The 20,935-nt window shown below is 41.1% G+C and overlaps 1 protein-coding gene across 1 annotated transcript in view; it reads left to right on the top strand.

Annotated features, from left to right (window-relative positions):
* Positions 1-20,935, top strand: part of rab3gap1 (RAB3 GTPase activating protein subunit 1) — a 68,871-nt gene that overhangs the window by 10,444 nt on the left and 37,492 nt on the right. Inside the window, exons 11-17 of the mRNA XM_071912427.2 lie at positions 542-615; positions 938-1,030; positions 1,606-1,775; positions 4,463-4,570; positions 5,100-5,272; positions 6,122-6,176; positions 8,736-9,122. Coding sequence (XP_071768528.1) covers positions 542-615; positions 938-1,030; positions 1,606-1,775; positions 4,463-4,570; positions 5,100-5,272; positions 6,122-6,176; positions 8,736-9,122 — 1,060 coding nt within the window. The remainder of the gene's footprint in view (positions 1-541; positions 616-937; positions 1,031-1,605; positions 1,776-4,462; positions 4,571-5,099; positions 5,273-6,121; positions 6,177-8,735; positions 9,123-20,935) is intronic.

Here is a 20,935-nt window from a genome sequence, read left to right as displayed (position 1 = left end):
GTGCATATAATCATGGAGATTATCTAACTGCTACTTTTATTTTGATGTGTGTTTCTGGGAAAATTAAATAAGTGAACTAGATGTTTTTAGACTAAAAATGTTTGTTCTCATTGACTTGGCACTGCTGTGGCAATACAGCGTTTCTCAACAACATTTCTTCATATTGGCGTCATATTCTTGGCCATGTAAACCAATTGCTTAAGCTAACATTGGGCAAATGGTGGAGTGGTTGTCTCAGCAAACAGATTTTTAGCAGTTTTATTTAGTCAATTTACAGATAGAAAAAACATGGGCTATGTGCACACCTGATAGTGTGGTTTTTTTGCTGGTCTAAAAGGACTTACAAGCTCAATCATATGAAAGTGAAATATGGCATACAACACTACCTGCTGTAAAAAAAACAACTAACATCTGTAGTAGAATTAGCCTTTGTGTCCCCTAACCCTGACAGTAATGAGCATAGGTGAGGTTCTGTGTTGGAAGCAGCCCAGCTCTCCCCATGTGATTTTACCATATGTCCTGTGTATGTGTGACCCGGCAGTGACCTGGACCCTCTCCAAGCCCCTCATTGGTCAGTCCGAGTCAGGAAAGCCGAAAACCCTCAGTGCTTATTGGGTAAGATTGATCCCTCAGTGTTTAGCAAGGATGCACTCATACTTGTGTCAAATATTAGGCTAAAATAACTGTCAATATTGGAGAATTTACCCAGTATTAAAATATGATACCATGAGCAACATGTGAAATGTCAGAAATAAAAGTAAACGTGACTTTTTCTCTGATCTTTCCACACAGAAGAGATATGAAATAATAGCTCAATCATTTTGTCTCGTTTATTGTATAGCATTAATGTTATGTTTTTGCAATAGGAATTTCCATGATCATTGTCAGTATGGAAAGGTGTCAGGAGGATTTAACCCCTTCCTCTCTTCCCATACAGGCGACTTCCTGACTGAGTTCTTTAAACTTTGCTGTAGGAAGGAGTCAACTGAAGAGATTCTGGGGAGAGGACTGGCTGAGGAGGAGGGCAAAGGTCAGGATTATGGTTTTACTGTTTACCATAGTGAATGGATGGTATTGTCGGGAACTCTATAATCACCCACTAACCACCATTTAGGCAGCATATAGACCTCACTTTCTCACGGGTTCTTTGATTATTTGTAGGACTGGTTGGCCTGGGTGTATGAAATCTATGTAGTGAGCAGCAGATAACACTGCACAAGCAAGACAAGGAGCACAGTTAAAGGAATACACCAAGTTTTTGGTAGATTGACATCAAAATCATCCATTGTCCCGAGTAGATCATTGACCCTGGAATAGTATACTCCGGGCTAACCCTGTCACATACACTACATTGAGCAATAGTACATGTTCAATAGAGGCTACAAGCAAAAGGCTTTTAATGTGATAACATTGATTTTAATAGACCTTTAGTAATACATAGGATCTGACGTAACAACATTGGTAAATGTTTAATACATTCACAAATATGTATGCAGAGAGTTTAAACATGGAAATTCATATTCATTCATACAGATATGATAATATTAGAAGGTAATTGCTACCATGTTAACTTGTTGTTTGCTGTTGTTTTTTTTTTTCCTCTAGAAAGCGGTGACATCGGTGCTGCTCTGTCCAAGCTGACAGAGCCGGCGGCCGTGCCCATCCCCAAGCTGTCTGTCTCCAACATGGTGCACAGTGCCCGCAAGCGCATCCAACGCCACCGACGCGTTGACGAGTCGCCGCTCAGCAACGATATGCTCAACTCCATCCTTCTGGTGAGGGGGCGTTCATGCTGTCTGTGGGTGTGGGTTTAGAGCTACACAACAGGACTGCATGGTACTGACAAAAGAAAATCAAAAGCCGTTTGTTTTCACTAATCATTGCCATTGTGATATGAATTCCAATACATGTGGACTAGGGCTGCACGATTATGGCTAAAATGATAATCACGATTATTTTGCTCGATATTGTGATCACGATTATTTATCATGATTATTCATCCATTTTGTTTTATTGCACTTGAGCATTTTAAGTTAACCGAAATGCCTTCACATTCATAATGTATTTTATAAACCTATAAATAAAAAAACATTCAAATGTACAAATCTTTGAACCTGTGATTCCGGTGCACCGGGTCCGTTGTTTTTTTTCCCGGGACCATCACCTCTGTAGCCTTAGTTTTTGGGCATTTGTATTCTAAGACACTTATTTTGTAAGAAGTCTATTTGGGTGTTTGTGGGCTTTTATTTTGAAGTTTCCCATAAGGACCCGCGGGAGAATTAGTGTAAATAAGGAAGTAGTACGTTTGCCTGTGTACTGCGTCTCTGGTCGGAGATTAAAAAGGAAATATTTTACCCCGTAACCCGTGCTTCATTGTATACTACACTTGGATCCAAGCTAATGGAAGAGTTTATACGCACTTTGAAAGGTCAGCGGCAAACTGGGTCAAAATTCAAGTAATTTGAGTTTTGATTAACTGTTGCAGCCCTACACCAGAGCAAGCTAAACCCAGCGTGAATAATCGCCCGCGGCCACAATCAATTAATTGTGGAAGCCAATATCGACATCGCGATTAATATACGATTAATTGTGCAGCCCTAATGTGGACACAGGAATGGCTGGTGATTTTTGAAAGCCAGAAATATCAGGACCTGGCCAAGTAATCGCTGAGCCATTGGTATTGATCAACAACCCTATCAACCCACCCACAGAGATATATGGTCATTTAGTGCTATGAGACGGTAAAAATTTGCACCTGTACATGTATTAGAAATATGTTTGTTTGTGGGGAAGTGACGCTCAGGATTTGCTCAGTTAAATAAGCATTTAACTGAGCAATAAAGTTAAATAAGCACATTAAATAACAATGTTAGACTTGATTTAAAGCCGCCAGGGATTGTGCACACTACAGCACCAAAACTGAACTTGTTCATAATGCTGTCTGTAACACCTCACTCAGAAAGCAAAAAGCTCACTCAGAGTGTGGGCCCATTTCCATTCCATCTTGACCATGGACAGAGTTGGGGTTAGACCAATATTTTGGGCTGATATTAGCCTTTTTTAAATATTGGATATTGCCCAGTAAGGTTCCTCCCTGATCACAGCTACATCAAACAGTCTGAAAAACCTGTAGTTAAAGAGTCTTTCTTGGCGCATGTAATTATTCATTTAAAGAAGAAGTAAGATATGTCTTTCTCTACCCTTCAGGGAGTATTGTGATCACCGGCAAAAATCTGTTGAATTGTTTCCAGAGCCAGAATTACCAGACCCAGCTGGGTCAGGTCACATGAGCAGTGTACCTTGGATGCTAATTTGTCACACCCCCTTTTCAGTACAATGTAGGGTTGGGTGATGTGACGATAGTATTGGATATCAACAATGATGGAAGCTGGACATTGTGATGACAGACAATATATATATTTCTCTACCTTGTTGCTGCAGTAACACATTGTTAGAGTGGAGTACTATTGCTTTAAGACTGTTGCTCTATGGGAGTTTGGGGGCCATCTTTGTTTTGGTTGTGTGTGTGTTTTTTTTTCTTCTCTGTTGGGGCTACAGTGCAGTGTGTGTGCTGATGGTGTCGTCGACTTCATTCAAGTGCTTTGCCCCGTGTAGAGTGCAAATGCAGTGAATAGAAAAAGCACTTGGCCAAATAAAGACGGTAACGGTTTATTTGCAGTTCATCATTTCTGGGGTTTTGTGTACCACAGAAAGATGTGATTGGGGGTTACTCCATCGTTTAGCCTGAGGTTTGTTAAGCTGAGAGGGATTCTGGAAATTCATGAGGAAGGGAATTTCCTGTGGGTTTTCGGACTACGGTTTGGGAGCAAGCCAGGAAAAGTAACAATATGTGTAGTGCGGCATCCTTCAAAAAGGTGTATGGGGGGGGATAGTACCGTATATCGTGATATTCCTTGAGTACAATATCATGATATTATTATTATTATTCACTCATATTGCTGAGCCCTGGTACAATGCATTATCAGTGGGAATTGGGATCAAAGACCTGAACCTGGTGATCTGAAGGCAAACTGAGAGCTTATTTGAGTGAGGCCATGCGGGTTGGCCTGTGATGTCCAGAGCTGAAGACTTTCTGACATGCAGAAGTGGCAGCTGGGCCTCAGTGGCTATCTGAGAAGCTGATTGTGCACCTCGGCGCTGCTACCTCTGCCACTACTCAGAGCAATGACCAGCCTTCTAATCAGCCCCAGAAGCTCATGGGTGAGCAGCGTGGTGAATAAAACATCACTGCTCAAATCTCATTCACTAACTTTGGCTGCCGCTCCACCGAATGCCGGCTTGTTCCGCTAGTGTAATTTATACTAAGAAGGATGGGTTTTAATCAATTAACTGCCTGGGTTAGAGCAATACATCTCTGTCAGGTAAGAGGTGGATATTTGGATGTAGATGGTTATTTTTGAGTATATTTGAGTATTTTTCTGTATGTTTTTGTGTGTCTTAGTATCTCTTCCCAGACGCCGCTGTGGAGAAGTCATCTGAGAATAGCGACAACAAGACCGCACGGACAAACACCAATGGGAAGAACGAGCAAGATAAAGACTCTGACTATGTGCGTCTGCCCTGCTAACATACTCACTTACACTAAACACGGATTTGTCTGTAATGAATGGAATGTAGACGGCGAGGAATGTTTTGGGAGTGGAAAAAATATTGGTTCTACATTATATGCAAGTGTTTGCCTGGCTGGAATTAAATAGTACAGTGATGAAGCAGCTGTTAGATTAGGCATTTGATGCTGAGACCACTGCACAGCCTTTGTCAAAGATTAACACATCCCTCTCCAACCAATCAGAATTGTTTACTCTCTCAGGCAGATTTGTTCTCCCAGCAGTACATGAAAACACAATTTATAATGAGAAATTGTTTGGCTCATTTGTGCCTTTTGAATTCAACAAAAATGAAAAATGTAGCTTTATGATTTTTGCCAAAAAAGGAACTCCATATACAATGACTTTTGGGAGTCCATGGAGCCAGTTAATATAAATGAGTTAAGCTAGCTTTTCCAAAGCAAAATTGAACTTTTCCATAGAATGATAATATCCACTACTCTCTCCTGCTTCTTTTCCCCCTTTGTCCAGAACCTGTTCAACCAGCTGAAGTCAGCACCCAGTGACAGTCTGAGCTACCGGCTGGCCCTGTGTGTGTGTCTGGTCAACTTCTACCACGGTGGGGTGCGGGCTGTCGCCCACCTCTGGCAGGAGTTTGTCCTGGAGATGCGCTACCGCTGGGAAAACAATTACCTCATCTATGGGTGGGCAAGACAAAGGGCCCCGGCTCTGCTCCTAGTTTTTTTGGGCTGGGCCGGCCCAGCACCATACATTACCCTGGGTTTAACATATTGCCAGTTTAACATTTTGAAGTGCGCATGCCTGGCATACACATGGTTTTATACATCTGAAAATTTCTGTGTGTACACACCTTTCTAGTTTTGTGCGTACGCTATATTTCAGTGTGAAATACACACAGACATGAGGCCCCAGATCACCCAAACCAGCTCTGGAGGTAGTCAATGATACATTTGGCCACATTAACAACAAACTGTAAGCAATGCATCTCCAATCTAGATATAACAACTGTGTAAAGGTAAATAAGCTGTAGTGCACAAATCCAGTTAGGAAGCACATGCAAATCATACCAGCGGCCTGCAACTCAGATAGTAACATAAATGGAAAAAATGGATCGTAAAGATACTTGTGGATGGGGAACAAGCCAGATGAAATGTGTTCAGACATAAATATTTCTAGTTGAATTGACACATGCTGCCCACTGTGTTTGATAATGGGAAGAGAAATCAGATTTTAATGTGTATAGTGGAGATGCATTTTAATGTCAGGTTTGAATGTTATCCAGCTAAATCATTAGCATTAGATACAATCTGGATAGGAGACACATATTAATGTCAGGTGGAAAGGGGGCCATATTCTGCTGTCATTTCTTGTAAGTTTAACCTCATAACAATGTTTTTGTCGAACAGTACAGACTCCCTGTACTGTTTGGTATTTTGGTATTGAGGAGGATGAATGTGGCATTTGAATCCACGAGTTCAGTGTCGAGATACATTCACTCATCTCCATCTGATCATCTTCTTCCAAATTTGTAGACTGGCTGGTGGACCTCCTGACCTCCGGTGCTGTCTTCTGCATCAGAAACTCCAGGTGACCATTAGTGCGCGCACGCACACACACACACACACACACACACACACACACAAACACACACTCACACACAGAGACCTAACTATGATTACACAGCTGTTTACGACTGTCCTAATAGGCGTTGTCAGCCTTTGCTGTCTTTGTAAGGGCCTACAACTAAGCAGCGTGCCAGGACTTTGATAAAGACCAGCGTAAGCCCTTGCTAGTAGGAACAATAGCCACAGTGAAAGCTTTAATCTTGTACCAAAGACAATTTGTCTGCTCAAATGAATTGTTTATGGGAAGAAATTACTTAAGATGGATTAAGATGGGCAGTTACATGTTCTCAAGGATCTGAAAACAGTTGTTTTATTCATTTTTTATTAGTAGAGCCTGCCCGATTTCTATACAAAATCACAGTACCACAAAATTGCTCTGACTCCCATGTGGTTCTCCATCAGTTTAATTTTAATTGACGCTGATGAGGATGAGCTGAGAGGGGAAGAGTATCAAATGGTCTGCGTTAGATAACAGATGCAGTGGTGAGATGAATCTATGACTTCCCACGCACAATTATATTGTCATCTGAAAATAGCAATTGGAGCTTAACACGTACAAGTACGTTGAGCTTAACAAGTACATGATGAGTGCTTAAATTATCTTTCATTTTGAGACAGAACTTGGTAGGACTTTGCTTAACAATGGCATTCTTTCAGTGTGTTAGCCTATGGAAAAATATTGTAAGTACACAGTAATACACTTGTATTATTCAAGTGTTATTCATGAAAATCTGTCTAAATACCTAATGACTTTATGAAAATCTCTAATACATAATATTATTACTATATATGTTATTACTTTATAAGTGTATATACATAATATACTGTATAAGGATGTAACAACACAATCTATTAAGTACTTACACTTACAAAAAATAGTTCCAGTACCTGACGTGTTTCTGAGTGATATTACGAAGTTTCCCAGTGTTTTCTTTAGTGAAAATGTGTTATGTTGTGTCACGTCTGTGTTTAAGGGGAGGTCAATATATATGAGATGATACATTTGCCAGCAGAAAACTGAATTGGAATAAGTGTTGCCATACCATTTTGTTTCTTGAGTTGTCCTTGCATGTTCAAGTTGGGCAACCACTTAGCAACTGCAACTTCAGCAGCAGGGGGCAGGGAAAGTTTATTCGTGGCCTGGATCCCATTTCACATTCAATCTCAGTTTTTTTTGCATGTGTATATGAATAAACACAATGAAATAGTCGGGTAGTAGTTACATAACATTCATTTAAACGGCAATATTATTAAACACAATTCCCATCCCTAGTGATTCAATTTTTGATGAGGTAACTAGTAACTGTAATGGAATATACTGTATTTTTAAAGTAACTTGCCCAACCCTAGATCAAAGAGAAACATCTAGTGAAAGAGTAATATCACCAAAATACTATAATAATAATAATAGTGCTTTGTTATTTGTTTTTTGGCTTGGGAACAAGTCTTTTACGCCTTCGTAGTTGAAATGTGTTTGCGACACCGGTTGCTCGCTTGTAGCACCATCCTTCATCTTTGAGCAGTTGAAAATGCAGGCGGATGGGGATGTCTCAAATGGAGTACGGGCTAAAAAGTGAGTTTGAAAAAATCATTGAGCCAATGGTACTGATGAGCAACTCTATCAACCCCCTACAGTTATATTATGGTTATTTTGTGCTGTGGGATAGTAAAAACCTTATTGCACTGTAATAAGGCTGTTAAGTGTTACTCAGAGCTATTTTTGGGTGAAAGGTTGCTATTCATTGGATTCAGCTTTACATAATGAGCTACATGGAGCACATCATCAATAACAATTTGGTAGTAGCTAAGATGTACAGGAGCCAGACTTTGGGACTGGCTTGGAATCCTCAGTGTCTGCCCCATAAACACTGATGTTATTCAGCCACCCACGCCTCACCTGTGGGAGAGAAACACACATAAAGCTAATAAAGATATCCAGGAAGAGAGGGAGGGAGAAGGGGTAATATATCTGTGGTTGAGAGGAAGAGAGCAAGAGAGACTCTTTATCTGCAATCACTTCAATAAGAGGAGACGCCCAGACAGAGCTGCACTGAGAGCTGAGCCGAGCTCTCGCTCTATTTATCCCTCTCTGTCTCTATTTTGTTTTCTCTCTGACTTCTTGGTTTTCTCACTTTTCTCCCTCTGCTTCTCTCTCTCTTGCTTTGTCTTTCTCTTTTTCCGCTCCACCTCACTTTCTGCCTGCTCCCTATTTACCTATCAAGCATCAGTCTAACAGTGCGAATTGAGTTTCATTCACAGTAATATAGTGCTAGGCAGGATGTCTGGAAGTTCACTGTGTATTAAGAGAGTAGAGCTTTAGACTGGACATATATTGCAGTAAGTATGAAGAATGGTGAGAATGGAGAACCATTTTATATGGCAAAGAATAATAAAGAGTCCATTGTATTCATATTCAGACACATATGCACACATTAACCTTCACCCCACACACACCTATAAAGGCACACATGCCCATACTCAAGCTTTTCCCTCATCACACTCTGTCTTTGTCGCTGCTCAGATGCTGAACTGCTGCATCGAGAGGAAGAGGGCGAGGGACGAGGCTCGCAAGGTGGCGGAGGGAGGCAAGGAGAGGGAGAGCAAGGTGTCCGGCGGTTGCCAGAACGGCCGCCTCGGGCTCGAGCGCGCAGCGGTGACGACGATGACTGCGTCCGACTCAACCAGAGAGGCGTCTCCAGGGAAATTGTGGGACTCGTGGAGCGACAGCGAGGACGAGTTCTTCGAGTGCCTCAGTGACCAGGAGGAGATGAAGGAGGCCCCATCCGCAGAAGGAGAAATTGGTGGGGCTAAGGATGCCAGTAAGGCTAAACCAGAGGGCAGGCTCCACCCCCACGGCAACATGACACTGCTCAACTCAACAGAACCTCTCTACATTCCTGTCACTCAGGTCTGGCACACACACACACACACACACACACACACACACACACACATAAACAGACTAGGGATGTGCACATGTACATGTCAAGGTTGACTATTCAGTGTGGTCAAAACAAATATTCAGATATTTGGTATGTACTAAAATTTCCAAAGGTTATAGCAGCACTCCTATCACTTTCTGCTCTCTACGGTTCTGATTAGTTCATATCTTAGGCAATCATGTTTGTAATGAGGGCAGAGATTCTCTCAGTTCAAATGTTATCGTGCTAGTTTAGCTAGCTCCATCTTCCTAGCTGGTGGAAATAGCTAGATGGAGCCATGTTAAAGTTTGCCCATGCTGGACTTTAGTGAGGCTTTGATGAAGACATAGTGGAGGATGAGTAAAAACAATGCCAGAAAGAGGTGGAGGGTTTTTAAAAAAAATAACTTTTTCAACTTGTTAGTTAATTCTCTAACCCACACACAATAATAAATCCCAAAACTATAAAAAAAACAAAAAAAAACATAGTTTCTCATGTTTTTATACCAAAATCCCATTACTTTTACTTCCTGGAAGATGGTGTATTTTTAGTTGTTACTTCAAAGCATACTACTAGATGTACATAAAAATTTCAACCAATAATAGCATCACAGATTTTTGAACAGTCCCATCATATAAAATTTGCAAATTCACAACTTTAAATGTGGCACGATTGGCAACATGGTACAGTGATGAAAACCCTGTTTCCTTCTCCTAAGACACCTTGTGTCCTGGTGGCTGAATTTTATTAATTTTGAAGAATCAGAATTTGGGACACCTTAAGATTATGCACAAAGCACTGAGTCACTTTCCATTTTTGTTCTGGTCCAATGTGCCCACCTTTGAACAGTCGTTTCCCATGTTATGTCCCTCCCTAACATCCTGTTTCAAACAGACGTTCGTTGAATTACAGAAGCAAGACTCCATTGGAATTCTGTTTCCCTGTGACTTTAAATGACACCAGGAGCCCTCTAGTGGCTGGCCTCAGCCATAGAGCTCTGCATTGTTAGTTCACTCTGTTAATATTATTTTAATGACATATCTCAATATTTTAAAAACATGTTAACAGCCAAATTACAAAAGTCAATATTGATCACTGTGAACAAATATTCCAACATGATTTTTATGACCCATCCCTAAGACATACACACACCCAGACATCGTTCCCCACTCTTATGAACTGGCAAGGCAGATAAGTCTCTGTTATGATACACACACATGATGCAGACCTGTTCAGTCTTGTCCTTGAGCCCTCTCTCACCCCAACACTTCATTTTCAAACACGTCAGAAAGGAAGAGGATCTCAGAAAAGAAAGGAAGGTACTCACTGCTCTCAAAATGTGTCTTAATAAAAAAAACTGGTAACAACATGTGCCCTTTTTGGTGGCTTTTTAAAAATAAGAAAAATTATTGCATTTGGGAGCAGCAAGACGATGAGTGAACATTCCTTCCTTTTTATGACGATTTTAGATAATGTCCAGTCTAATTTGGATGTGCGTAAAACTTCCGCTTTCTATTTGCATCTCTAGCTGTTAACAGGAGAGAGAAAATTCCACCGTAGGCTATCAACCACAACTCTAAACGCATCTAATCTCCTCCTCTCTACACATGTGAAGGTGTGAGGGCTTAATCCACCCACACACGCTGTCCTGATCATTACTACAGGTCAACCATATATCATGGTAAAACAAAAGCCTAGAGAAAAGACAAAGTGTTCACTACACAGTTCAATCCATTATAGCAACGAACCTATACGTCATAACCCGATCCCCATCACCTTAACATATTCACACTTTGGACAATTTGTTATTGCACTCTGTACTTAACAATAAATCACTGCAGCATAATTCCCCTAATTGGCTTGAGGGAGTGTGCCTGGCTATATAACGCTACTCCATAAAATAGCAACTGCTCTGGAAATCAGTCTAACAATGGTGAATATATGAAAGTGGCATTGTCTCGAGCACATGCAATTACCCATCCGTCTTAGTAGAGCGTTACTAAGTGACCACCACCTCCACTGATTAGGGCCGGGAGACGCTAGCTGAATTAGCTGGAAGCTAGCCTGGAGAGATTTGTGGCTTCTCTTCCACCTCATCAATTATAGAAGGGACTGAATGGTTGGGGCTAATGAATGCAAAAAGGCTGACCCTGCTCAATAATTAACAGTGGGAGAGGTGTGAGGACGAAGAGAGCCTGGCAGACCAAGACACTGTATCACTATCCACTACTGGCACACACACACACTCTCACACTCTGCAGATATGTGGATGTATCTAGGTGAGGTTTGGACAGAGCGCTGAGTTAAGAGAGCGGAACGGAGCGGCAGTGGATGGAGGGGAGAGAAAGAGGGGGGTCGAGAAGGAGAGAGAGACAGAGAGAGAGAAGGAGATAGATGGGGTGTGTGAGTGTAAAAGAAAACGAGCATCAGCACTTCTGCTACTGGCCAGACGGCCTCTCCTGGGACTGCTTTGGCTGCTGCTGTATGTGTGTGTGTGTGTGTGTGTAGTTGGGTAGACACACACATAAAGAAAAATGCACACGGGCACATTTATGCACACATTCAGAGACTCTAACTATTTGGCTATATCATGCAGGGTTGGTTTCCAAATGAAAGAGCTCTTCCTTTATATTTCTCTGTGCCTTTCTTTAACAAAACACGTTTTTTCCTCTGTTCTCCTCACTCATACATCAAACACGTCACTTGTAATGCTGTCTATGTCACTTTCACCCTGTTTCATCGCTCTAAATCTATCTGGGTATTTGTCCCTCTCTCCTTGACATGCAGCCTCTGCCTGTTCCTGCCTCTGTCCTTACATCCATCCATTATCTGTGTCTGTCTGTTTCCCTGTGTGTCTCTGTGTCCGTTAGTGTTGCCACTTGCCACAATACCAGAGTTTTGACTTTGATACCAATAGTATGTTTAAAGGGGAATTAAAGGAAAAATGCACCCTAATACCCTAACATTGTTATGGCTATTGGTGATGTACCTTGCATTTCTGGATTAATTTTGTTGTACAATGGTGTATTTTTCTTATTCCTTTGGATAACTAGCCAAACTTAGACAATGTGACGTCACACTGAGATGAGAAATAGTCATAGCATGAGGCAAGAACTGCTAAAGCTCAGTGCAAAATTGCTTTATTGGATATAACCTTAATCAGTCCGTACTAGTGTTGCTTGGCCAGACCTTTGTCCACAGTACTGTGACAGTGAAAGGTTGGCAGAAAAAATGCTCTGGGTTGTTTGTATCTCTTAAACCAGTCAAGCTCGTCAGGGGCAGCAGTTAAGCCAAGGTGCCGTAACGGTGCCCTTTCAAAATAGAGTTGGGGGAACTGTTTTGGTGGTGGAATATGCGTATGTGAGAGGTGAGTGTTGTGGAAATGGACAAATTACTTCCACGAAAAGAAAGTTACAGATGTATGTTTTCTATGTGACAAGACTAAAGATAAACACAACAAAGACAATTTGATAATTGGTAATTAAATTTAATACATTTAGAGCTACTACCATTCGAATTTGAGACTTGATGACTTTGGCAACCCCTTGAGTTTCTTAGTGGTAGTATTTTACGTCACTGTTGCTAAGACAATTGGACGTAATGTCACGTTGAGATATTTCCAGCGCAGCTACAATGGAGTGTAGCAACTCATAATGTAAGGATATATCGCAGATATTGTAATAATTTGTGAATAGTGTAATAAATCTTTTAAATGAAAACTGTAATGTCATAAAGTAAAATGTTAGGGTTAGTCCCCATAATGCTATAAAATGATGGACACATAACATAATAATATTTTGGTTACGTTATTACATTTTATGTTGGTTATTACATTATAAGGTGAGATGCCATTTTTATTTTTATTTTTTCAAAGTTTTCCAGTGTCTGTTACTAGACTATAAAGAGCTTGCAGCAACTCGATGTTACAACGGCAGATATTGTAATATTGTAATAAACGGTGGCTCAACCAGTGCGTACCATTTAAAGCAAAGTCCTTCCCGCAGAAGCACTTGCCCTTTGCTGCCATGTCATCCCCCCTCTCTCTGCCCTCACTTTTCTGTCATTCTCCACTAACTTATCGAATAAAGGCAAAAAGCCACAAAAAAATTATTAAAAAATAAAATAAAATTTTAAAACCTCATAATACCCCCAATGTTAAAATGCTGGACACAATGTATGAACCCTCTGGCAGATAATGTAATAAGGTATTACATTTTAGTTATTACACTAGAAAGTGATAATATGTAAAATAATGCAATAACTTCAACATGCAATGGGATATCAACATCCGGATTTTAATGAATAACTTTCAAATTTATTTTGGCTGCCATACTGCCTTGGAAATCTTTTGATCGTGTCATGACCGGCTCAAAGCCATGACATACTCTAAACTAAACTACAAAATACAACAATTGGAAAGGGGTGTCTTCAGTGAGTACAATCAATATGAGTGTAAGGTGTTGCATGAGGAGTATTGGGTGCATAAGCAAGAGAAAGCAAGAGGAACGAATTTGTTTCCTTCACCCAATCGCAAACTATTGCCAAATCTCTATTTAATAATTCTGACAATATAACGTAGAGTCGTCAGCATACATAACCACAGTAATATTATCTAATGTGCTTGGTAAATCATTGGTGAAAATTGAGTATAATAGTGGACCACGGCAGCTGCCCTGAGGAACACCACAGTGAACATCTACACTATCAGAGTAGCTACCATTGGAAAAAGACCCCTTGCTTTCTTGTGGATAGGTAGCTACCCATCCATGACAGAGCAGAGGATGAAAAGCCATAACATTCTCATTTTCTAAACAGTATTTCATGATCTGTCAGATCAAAAGCAATGCTGAAATCCAGCATAATTGCACCAATTAGGCTTTGAGCATCCATTTCTGTTAGCCGCTTGTCTGTCATATGTGTTAAGGCAGTACATGTGGAGTGACCCACGCGATATGCATGCTGAAATGTAGTCATGCCATTGCTGGAAAAATATTTCTGGATCTGTTCAAATGGACTTTTCTCCATAACCTTACTCAGTATTGGATGAAGACTAATGGGTGGGCTATTTGCTCCTGTAACTGTGGACCTCTTATCCTTGGGCAATGTTATCACTTTGGATTCCTTCTACTTCTCTGGGAATATTGGAAGCCATTCTGGGAATATGGCTTCCTCCTCACAAAAGCCGCTGAGGCTTTTGTCACAGCAGCATTTGTTTTTGGTGATGGCAGGTGAGGTGCCTGTGTCTCAAGTCAAGGTCTGATAAGGGAGGATGATGGCGCTACTCTGGTCCAACTTCTCTCAGGGTTCCTGTTGCCATGGTTACCCCTTTGAGCTGTGGCCTCAGGCTTGGCAGAGGGGATATTATATACGTTGATAATTGCAGAGTATACATCTCTCGTGGACTGGATCGTCATTTGTTTGACCTGTTGAGAAGCTTCATCCATAGACTTTGAGGCAGTTGTTGTGGGTTTGTTCTCAGGGTGTAGAGGCTGCTGCTCCAATTGGGTCCTTGATTTGACTGTCCAGTCATCCACCTTTCTGTGTGAAGGCCACACAGACCATTGTTGGATATGTCAGCTGGGTGACCAGGTAACTGCTGCGTGGGGTTTGATGTCATTCCATCACTCTGACAGCTAATGATGTTGTTTTTACCGACTGTAGGAGCATTTAGCCAGCCTCTGGAGGTATTCTGCGAACTGTTGGCTCCATGGAGCACTGTGGCAGGCTGTAAACTCCAGATACTCTGTTTCCCCTGGAGAGTGCCTAGCTCTTATGATGCGTTCAGACTACGGGCTACAAAAGCTACAGAACGGTCTGGCGTACAAAGCTACACTGTTGCCAACGGAGCAGAACAGTGTTGCCCAGGTGGTCGCTGACGGTTCAGCATTATCATTGTGCAGCCAGCGTGACGCTGGCTGCACCAACTGATAATGTCAGACTGCCATAGCTTTGCTTTTGTCTTGTTTTTATTTTATTTGGCAAATACTCGTTCTTCTAATTCATCAAGTAAACAATAATAACGTAAATGTAACGACCCTACACTACCTTGATTTGTTCGCGCTTCACCGCGTCATCAGAGCGTGGAAAAAAGTTGAAGCCAGCTGTAGCGGCGCTCACCCGACGCGCTGCTACATTTTACGCTCCGGTGTTTGTAGCGCCGTGTCGCCGGCTTCCATTGAAAACGAATGACTTCCTGTCGCTTTGTAGCCCGTAGTCTGAATGTACCATTAAGCTATGTTGAGGGAAGCCTCAACAGGAAGACAGACTTTTTTTTGTTCGTTTAAAATTATTCATTACTGGCCGATCTGTTACACCACGGGTTAAGGCGTGTAGCAGTATCATGTTCTCTCTTTATCAAGAGTGTGAGCCAAGCTTATGAGCTATGCTGCATTAAATACCCTCTCTTTTTTTTATGATTATTTTTTTGGGGCATTTTCGCTTTTATTCGACATTTCAGAGTACAGGAAAGATTGGGAGAGAGAGGGGGATGACTAGCAACAAACGTCTTGGGTCGGATTAGAACCCAATAAACAAAGTTTTCTAATTCATTATTTCGTTATCGTGCTAAATGTCAGCCTTTGTTACGGCTAATGCCTCCGCACAGCTTGTGGAGTGAATGTCAGGCCAAGGTCCAATCAAAAATCACTCTGGCAATTTGTTTCTGCCTTACACATGGTACCTTTTACTAGAACTAAAAATGTGATACTAGTATGATACCACGGCAGAAAAACCATCAGGCAGTGTGTCACCATGTTGACCTGGACAGCTTCATAGCAACTATTTTACAGGGGTTTTGATGTCGGCTAGGTGTTTTTCTTTGACGGCTCTGTAAGTGAAATGGCACCAGTTTGTCAACCAGTTTAGGTGGCCTAGAATCCATTCAAGATGTGGTGGACTGTTTGACACTGTTGCCATGTTTTCAACTATTTGACTCTGACTGCTGTAGTCGGCTGTCAACAGCCAGATTGACACTTTGTGTATTCTAATAACTTGTCGTCGTCTTCTTTGAACTATTCCAATCCATATGTATAGAGCCTATGGAGGTGACGTAAATGGAATTTCAGCTTTCAGAACACATTTGGTGAAAGTATTGAATGTAAATATTGAATTCAGTGTGCAGCTGTATTGAAATTTCTATTATTGTGACAACAGTAAGTACTGCATCCATATCTGACCACATCTCCATAGATCCTAGCCAGTATGGTACTCTCTCATTCTATCCCTCTTTCTCCAGACCTCTCTCTCCCTTCTCCCACTGTTCCTCTGGCTCTCTCACTCCTCTTCTCTCTACAATTCTTTTTCCTCCAGCAATGGGTAGGTAGAGTAGAGAAGAGAGTAGAGGGAGGTTGGCAGCCAGAGACACAGACCGGTGTTTGAGATTCATGGCGACGCTACTTCATTTGTAATGAGGCGGATGGCTCACTCAGCGGTCTCACCTTCTCCAGGTTTAATTAGTCTGCATGGATAAAAGTCTTGTTTCGCCCACATGCCTCTGCACTATTTATACTCTCCACACTCTCAAGAGCCTGTCTAATGGCGCCTCTGATTCAGGTGATGTTTTTTTTTATTTCATTAGTAGTCGCTCAGAAGGTGTTGAGGTGGGGAACTATTTTTTTTTCTATTTTCCCCATTCCTCACCACCCCTGAGTGTGGTGAAAATGTGCCTATATTGTAGTCAAGGCAAGGCGCATTAAAGGGGCTACATGACGCAAACGCAATCCCACTGGCCTAAATGGTGTCCAGTTTTATAGGTGCATTGTGGTCTTGGCAGATATGAATTGCTTATTCAAAAGCAGGTTCTGACTGCCTCAGTGGCATCATCTACATGTCATGGGGTGCCATATTAAGACCATTGTTAGTAGAGCACTATTTGCTGGAACAGGGCTTTAATGGCTGTGGTACAAAAGGCCAGAACAGACATTTAAGTCAGGTTAGAACAAGTATGGAATGTTATAACATTGTCACTAATGACGGAATCATAACTATTGTGGAGCAGAGGCCAGAAGGGAAGGGAGAGCTTTTCTGTGATTTTGACATATTTTGTGACTCTTTTGACTATGGACCTACTTTTACATAAAAGTCCAAGAATGGGCAGAGTTCAAGCCCATATTTCTATCTAAGGAATTACTGTAAGAGCAGTCTGTAGATCTTTGGGTTGCTCAGTTGGCTTCTCATCAGACAAGCTCTGTGGGACTAAGCATCTCCTCTACTTATGGGGAGATGGATGGACAAGTGGTTTAAGAGACCGTCCTGGAACAGAAAGGCCACAGGTTAGATCTCCCACCAACATTCCAGTGTGTGACTGTCAATGGCCATGTGCCCTGTCTAAGTGTTCTTGAACAAGACACTGAAGGTGCATTCCATTACATAACGATTTCTCCTCTCCTCCCACTCAACTCCTCGGTGAAAGGTCACGGGGAAAACGAGGAGAAGATGCGAGGTAGAGAGGAAGCGAGTGAACCGTGTCCTGCGAATTGGAATGTCCTTGCATGCGGCACATTGAAGTGTAGCTTGAAGCATGGTGTTGAGGCTCCTCCCGTACAGGATTCCATGGATTCCATCCATGGATTCTCCATGGATGACAGCTGTCTTAAATTATTGTGGGACACGTTCTATCCACATAGAAGCATTGCACAAAGTTAAGGTTAATGTGTAATTCATCTTAACTATTTCAATCCCTAATGAGCCTTGTCTACTTCAAGGAGGTAGAACATTTAATAGAAATTTCTTAAAGGATAAGGCTGGTGTTTTTTAATGCATTTCTTACCGTCAACAAATTCTATGAAATCACAAAATCAGCAATGAATTTGTTTCGCTAACAAGTCTCGTCCATGTAGCCAATGCCCAATAAAGCCATGTCTCAGTAGCCACAGAACTCCATTGTATTAAAAAAACGATTTAAAACACGTCAAAGAGCCATGCCGTTGTTCTGGGCAGCATATTTCATCATCGCGATGCACCGGGCCAGCCTACTTTTTCCTCAAACAACGTAATAAGTCGACTGTAAACACGTTTTCCATCTCAGGAAGTGGTTCCGTAGCACCGGAAATAGTCTACGTAGTAATGAAGAATTTGTTCCCATTTGAATTTGATTTGGTAATAACTACAATAGCCTGACTTTTCATGGTAACAGTTAGCAATTTTTAAAATTGAAACTATGTCTTTGTGAGCTGTATTTCAAGGTTTTTAGCTTACAATTGGAGCCAGTGACTTCCGGTTTGAAGGCTAAAAAGGGAACGTGGGAAGTCGGAAAGTAATGGGAGTAGAGCAAACGCGTTGTTGATTTTGTTATTTTCATAGGATTTATTGACTACAAGAAATGTATTTAAAAACACCAGCCGTATCCTTTAAGCTGATATGTGTGTGTGTGTGTGTGTGTGTGTGTGTGTGTGTGTGTGTGTTATTGTTGAACTTCCTATCCTTTTTGCGGCTCTGGTTAGGGAATGATCATATAGGCTATTTGACATCTCACTAGCAATGAACCAAAGCTTAATTCTTTATATACCACTAAATTACCATACATCTAGCTGTAAGAGCATAATGTGCAAAATCAAAGGCTGTTAATGAGGTTTAGTAAAAATGTATTATCTCCAAACGGTAATTCTGTCACAACACAATGTCCTATAGCTGCATTCCATTGTACTCAGAACTCGGAGAAAAACGACTTCCAACACGGAAAAGTACAAAGGAACGGTCGTTCAAGTCAGAGTTCCCAGTCGGAAAGTTGGACAAAATTCTTTCCGCCCAAGTTGTCCGACATAAACACAGCTGACGTCACAGCATCAATTTGTACTTAATAAAACTTGATTTTACTTGATATGTAGTTTTTGTGTTATGAACACATATTGTAACAACTTTGTAGCTTCCATTTGTGACGTAATTCAGTTGACTTGCGCTTCGTTAGTAGATAGAAGTCTTTGCTGTATGAACTCGCTTGCTAACGTAACTAGAGCTGTCAGACACCTAACGTTAACGTTAATGGGCAAAGGCTGCTGCGTCCATGTTTTCCCGAGAAGACGCACTGGAACGCATTTAGATCAGAGGTCGGTAGTTCCAACTCGGAACTACCGACCTCCGACTTCCAATGGAATGCAGCATTAAGATACATATGAGGAAAAAAACAAACTGGGATTTTGAAAAAAAAAAAAACCTTAGAAAATTTCAAAGGAGAGAAAAGAAACGGTTGAAGGGGGTTCAGGTTTAGTAACGCAGTAACGGAGCGTTACTGGGATTAGTAACTGTAATGTAATCAATGATTTTGAAATTGTAATCCCTTACAATACTCGTTACTGAAAAAAGTAACCACATTACTGTAACGCGTTGCTGAGTAATGCATTACCGCCCAACACTGGTGGCGTCAGGGAGTCGAGGACGGGGGACGGAGGATAAGATGCATTTTGGCCAAATAGAATGCACCCTGAACCTTTACCTGCTTACTCATTGCAAGTCACTCTGGACAAGAGTGCTAGCTAAATGCTTACAATGTAATGTAAATGTAGCTCCATACAAGACTAATGCTGCATCATGGTTATTGCTTTTTTTCAATAGGAGAATGACGATAAAATCTGCCAACACTGGCAGAAAGTGCTGCCTTCAACACCTGCAGGTGCAGCTTGGTGACAAAAGTTTAATTTTCCCTTGTTGGAAACTTGCTTGGAAACCGCAGTTTGGAAAATCTATCAAAAAAGATGTAGCCACATACATTTGTCCACCTGCTCTTCCTGTGTCCTCAAATGAACATAAAGAAGAGAAATGAAGATGAGCAAAGGTGTCTAACTGTTCATTTTGGAGTCCAGAGAAACTTTTCCAGGAGAAGATGTACCGACAAATTTTGGTTTGGCTGGGTTATTGTAATTCCTGGCTTTGGCTTCCAATTGGGAAGCATATTTAATCGTTTCTGCAAAATAAAAGCCACTAGACATTTTTAAATTAAATTAAATGAAAATTAACAGTCACACAGACTTCACAACCTACTTCAAGTATTTTCTGAAGATATGTTGTGGAAATTTGGTGAGTGTTTCCAAAAGTATGTGTTGATGAGTGATTTCGCAACACACTTGGAAGATACACTTAATGAACCCCACCCTCCCCCGGTGTGACTGGAAACCAGTAGGTCGATAGCAGACTAATCATCTTGCCAAATCGTGCTGTACTGACTTACATTATTGGAAACAATATGGTATCATTACCTACAAAAATAAAAATGCATTTAACCTACTCTGTTGATTTTGAAAATATGCCTATGATTCCATACATGAGTAAAGTATTTTGTCATTGGTTTCCAAGATATGTAACATAATAGCCTGTCTACAAATGGCTGAAAACGTTGTTGTGGGTACAGTAGTGTAGCCAGATGTTAGGAGCCAACGCTGTCATCTTTTGTTAATTGTGTTAGAGCTCATTGTGAATACAATTGTCATTGGCCAACTGTCCTTATCCATTCTTTTTTTGTAGTCTTGCTTATCATTAAATGAACGGCAAACTAGATTTGAGTATTTTATATTGCTCCTGTTTTAGTCTGTCAATCCTTAATTATTAACACAAGTAACCCTAATAGGATTTTGAATAGCTTTGGTGATTCTGCACTTCAAGAAAAAAGCACCCTTGGTAGATATAAATAATGTTATTTTTTTCTACTTAACATCATGTTGAGGTGAAAAGGAAATGCTTATAGTGTTTTGTTATAGCTATCATATGGAATGGTAATATAGCCATGGTCACTCTGAACTGCTACCCATAAAGAGATACTTCAAAACTCATGACAAGTCCAAGGATGTTGAGAAATGTCACAAACTACATG

Source organism: Centroberyx gerrardi, chromosome 10, assembly GCF_048128805.1.
Source record: "Centroberyx gerrardi isolate f3 chromosome 10, fCenGer3.hap1.cur.20231027, whole genome shotgun sequence".
Lineage (NCBI taxonomy): Eukaryota > Metazoa > Chordata > Actinopteri > Beryciformes > Berycidae > Centroberyx > Centroberyx gerrardi.
The sequence above is the reverse complement of the archived record's forward strand: the minus strand, read 5'-3'. Positions and strand labels throughout refer to the sequence as shown.